Below are 3,310 nucleotides of genomic sequence, written 5' to 3' on the forward strand. Positions count from 1 at the left end.
CATGAGGAAGACAAAGGGATCCGCGGGCGGCGATTTAGATTAGGTATTAATTATACCTTCGGAGCCGGACTAGCACCGTTGATGTAAATGTACTGAAATTCGTCATGTTTATATGAAAATCTGCCTTTTTATATGAAATCCGTCATGTTTGCATGAAATCCGACCGTGTTTGCACGAATTTCGTCTGGTTGGTTTGAGTTGTTGTGAAAATGTATGCGGCTAGCGTTGGATGGCTGCCTCCCGTATCGGTGTCCGCAGACTGACCCCCTCTCCGCGGACAGATGCAGGAGGTTTTTTGCGGGTTGCCGTTGCAGATGCCCTAAAAAATGGTGGCTTGTCCACAGATAGTAGAGTAGGTTTACTGAAAAAATATGAACAAGTTATAAATCAACCTTCGATCCTATTGAAACGATGATGATTGGTTACTAATAGATTGTCTTGATTATCTAAGAATGTCAATTATCTTATCTAACATTGCACTATATAGAAATAGGTTAGATGAGGGGGGGGGGGGATAACGTTTATCATATTTGCAGGTCACAAGTACTAGATGTTTAACACATGGCATTTATAAAGCTCAAAACTAAGGAAGATATACTGCAAGTTATTTTCCCTTTGAATGGTTTGATGTCACCGCACAACCCTGATAAAAATCAGCTTAGAAGCCTTAACTCACAACGTTGCTCAACATCACATAAATCATTATGCCAAAGCCACGCATGAGCATGAAAGTTGGCACGTCATATTATTACTCATATAAAGGATGCTAGAGTACTCTGCACCGTCCATTTGTGGTGTCGTGCTGCAGGGGCTTCTCGGGGGCTCTCCGCGCCATCTAATCTGCTCTGACGGCGCGCACCTGGGTGACCCACCTCGGGGGTTCATAACGGGTGGAGCGGGTGTGCCCAGGGCCACTGTCATGCGGCTGTTTCGGCCGCGCCCGCGTTTAGCGTCCTGCGCGCCAAGACATGCCCGGGTTCGCTTGTTTCGGCGTCCTCGGCCCCTGCAAGGTGGCTCGCTCCCACGGGCGAGAGTGGCGGAGGTAAATCCGACATATCTTGAGGTAGGGGATCCCAAGCTAAGTGTCTAGATACGATGGTAACAGGAACATGAGGTGTTACCCGGGTTCAGGCTCTTCGAGGAGATAATACCCTACATCGTGCTTGTGTTTATTTCATTGGAGTAAGTACATAGTACATGTGTCTATCCAGAGATTGTCATCTGTCCTCTATGAACCTAGCCCCTAGGTTTGTATAGATACTATAGGGGACCTAGGGTTACAACATCCTAGTCAACTACAGACAAGAAAATTGAGTCTTGCACGAAATCATGCTTCTTGATGTGGCCCATTCTAGAGATGACAAATGGGGTCCTTAGCTTGTGGTCGGCGGAACCAAACATAGCATAGAGGGGACAAGTCGGTCGCATTTAGAAGCTCGGGTACTCGTTCACCGGAGTTTCACATGAGCTTCAACTTTATGACAAATTCTCTGTGTCTGGTATGAATCATGCTCTTCAAATTTTCATCTAAAAACATAGTACTCCAGTATTGTAGGGTCAATTCGTTGTCATACGATTTTAGTGTCTGCGTTGTATTCCCTCTTTAAAGAAATAGTATAAGATTGTTTAAATCACTAATATAATGACCTAAATGATCTTATATTTCTTTAGAGTGGGAGTAAATGGGACAGGTTTTTTAGGTTTTCATTTTGCGCGCGTGCGTCACGATTTCATTTTTCAGTTGTTTTCTCACCCGCGCGGCTCATCGTACCCTGGTTTGATCACCCACGAATGGCCACGAGCAACACGGGTCCATGGCCACCAATTAAACGCGAGCTCACCTCCACGTAATCCGCAGTTTCTTTCACCGAGATGTCACCCACGAGGCGAGGCCCCGAGTCGGCAACCCCGACGCCCGCCAGCAGACACTCGGCCACAGCACTGAAGCAAGAGCGTCGCGCGCGACATATATACTGTACCTGCCAGCGAACCGAACTGACCGAGCGGCGCAGCAGAGCCATGAAGGCGTCGCTGAAGCTCCGGGACGAGGCGGGGCCGCTGCTCCGCGCGAAGCTCCCCGTCGAGCTCTTCTCCGTGCCCGGCGTCGCCTCACTCACCGCCGGCGACCCGGCCGACCTCCGCCTCTCCCTCGCCACGGCAGTCCCGGCGCTCCCGTCCCTACGCCTCTCCTACGCGCCCAACCGCCCCGCGGGGTCCTCCCCGCTCTCCGCTTCGCTCGTCCTCGGCTACGGCCCGGGCGGCAGCCCCTCCGCGCCTGGCGCCTCCGCCATCACCATGGTCGTCGAGGTCAGCGCCGCGGGCGCCCTCTCCTTCTCGCTGGCCCTCAAGCCCTCGCTCGGTGACTTCGCCGTGCGCAAGCGGTTCTATTCGGACGGCGCGGGCGGGGGGATGACGGCGTCGGGGGTGACGATGCGGAGCGTCGTACCGGTGCGCGGGGGCGCGGCGGCGGCGAGGGTCCGGTGGGGCGTGAGGATACCCGCCGAGATGACCGCCGGCGTGGAGGCCGGCGCCGCCGGGGTGATGCTGCGGAGGCTGCCTTTCTTGTGTCTCGGCAAGGTGACGGTGGAGAGGCGGGCGGGGAAGCCGGCGCCGGAGGTTGCGCAGCAAGAGGAGGCGGCGGTGGAGAAGGTGAGGAGAGAGAACGAGAAGCTGAGGCGGGAGATGGAGGGGCTCCGGGCGACAGCGGGGCAGATGAGAGAGAAGGATACGGCGGCGTTGGCCGGTGCCAGCCGGAGCGGTGGCGGAAGGTCGCCGGGGATGAGTACGAAACTAGACGGCGTTGATGTAGGGCCGCAAGTGAATCCTGCCAGCTAGATTGTTGAACCTGAGATTTATCCATTTCTTTCTTTTTTGTTGCTACCAGTGTACTTGTATATCAATCTAATCAGTCTATGTGCATATTGTACATATACTAGAAGCAATGTACTGTACGTTGCAAATACAGTAGAAGCAATGTTTGTACTTGTATCAGTCTATGCCGCGGGGCTCTTAAGCTGACACCGAGTGTCTGGTTGTAGAAAATTATAATTATAAACTAGTGCTGACAATTCAAAGAACGATGCGATAAGAAACAATGACTTGTCCACGGATAGTATAGTAGGTACTGAAAAATATGAACAAACATGAACACAATATATATCAACCTTCGATCCTATTGAACGGCTGATGATTGGTTACTACGTACTTAATAGATTATCTTGATTATCTAAGAGTGTCAATGCTCTTATCTAAGAGCATCTCCATAGATGATGCAAATTTGGATGTAAAACTAGTCGGCGGCCGAGTGTTG

General features: G+C 51.7%; 1 protein-coding gene across 1 annotated transcript; it reads left to right on the forward strand.

The window, feature by feature from the left end:
* The first annotated feature begins 1,873 nt into the window (after positions 1–1,873).
* On the forward strand, positions 1,874–2,984 carry LOC125509019. Its single transcript, XM_048673859.1, has one exon. The coding sequence runs from the start codon at positions 2,020–2,022 to the stop codon at positions 2,833–2,835; it is 816 nt and encodes a 271-aa protein (XP_048529816.1). The 5' UTR covers positions 1,874–2,019; the 3' UTR covers positions 2,836–2,984.
* The last annotated feature ends 326 nt before the right edge of the window (positions 2,985–3,310 follow it).

Source organism: Triticum urartu, chromosome 5, assembly GCF_003073215.2.
Source record: "Triticum urartu cultivar G1812 chromosome 5, Tu2.1, whole genome shotgun sequence".
NCBI lineage: Eukaryota > Viridiplantae > Streptophyta > Magnoliopsida > Poales > Poaceae > Triticum > Triticum urartu.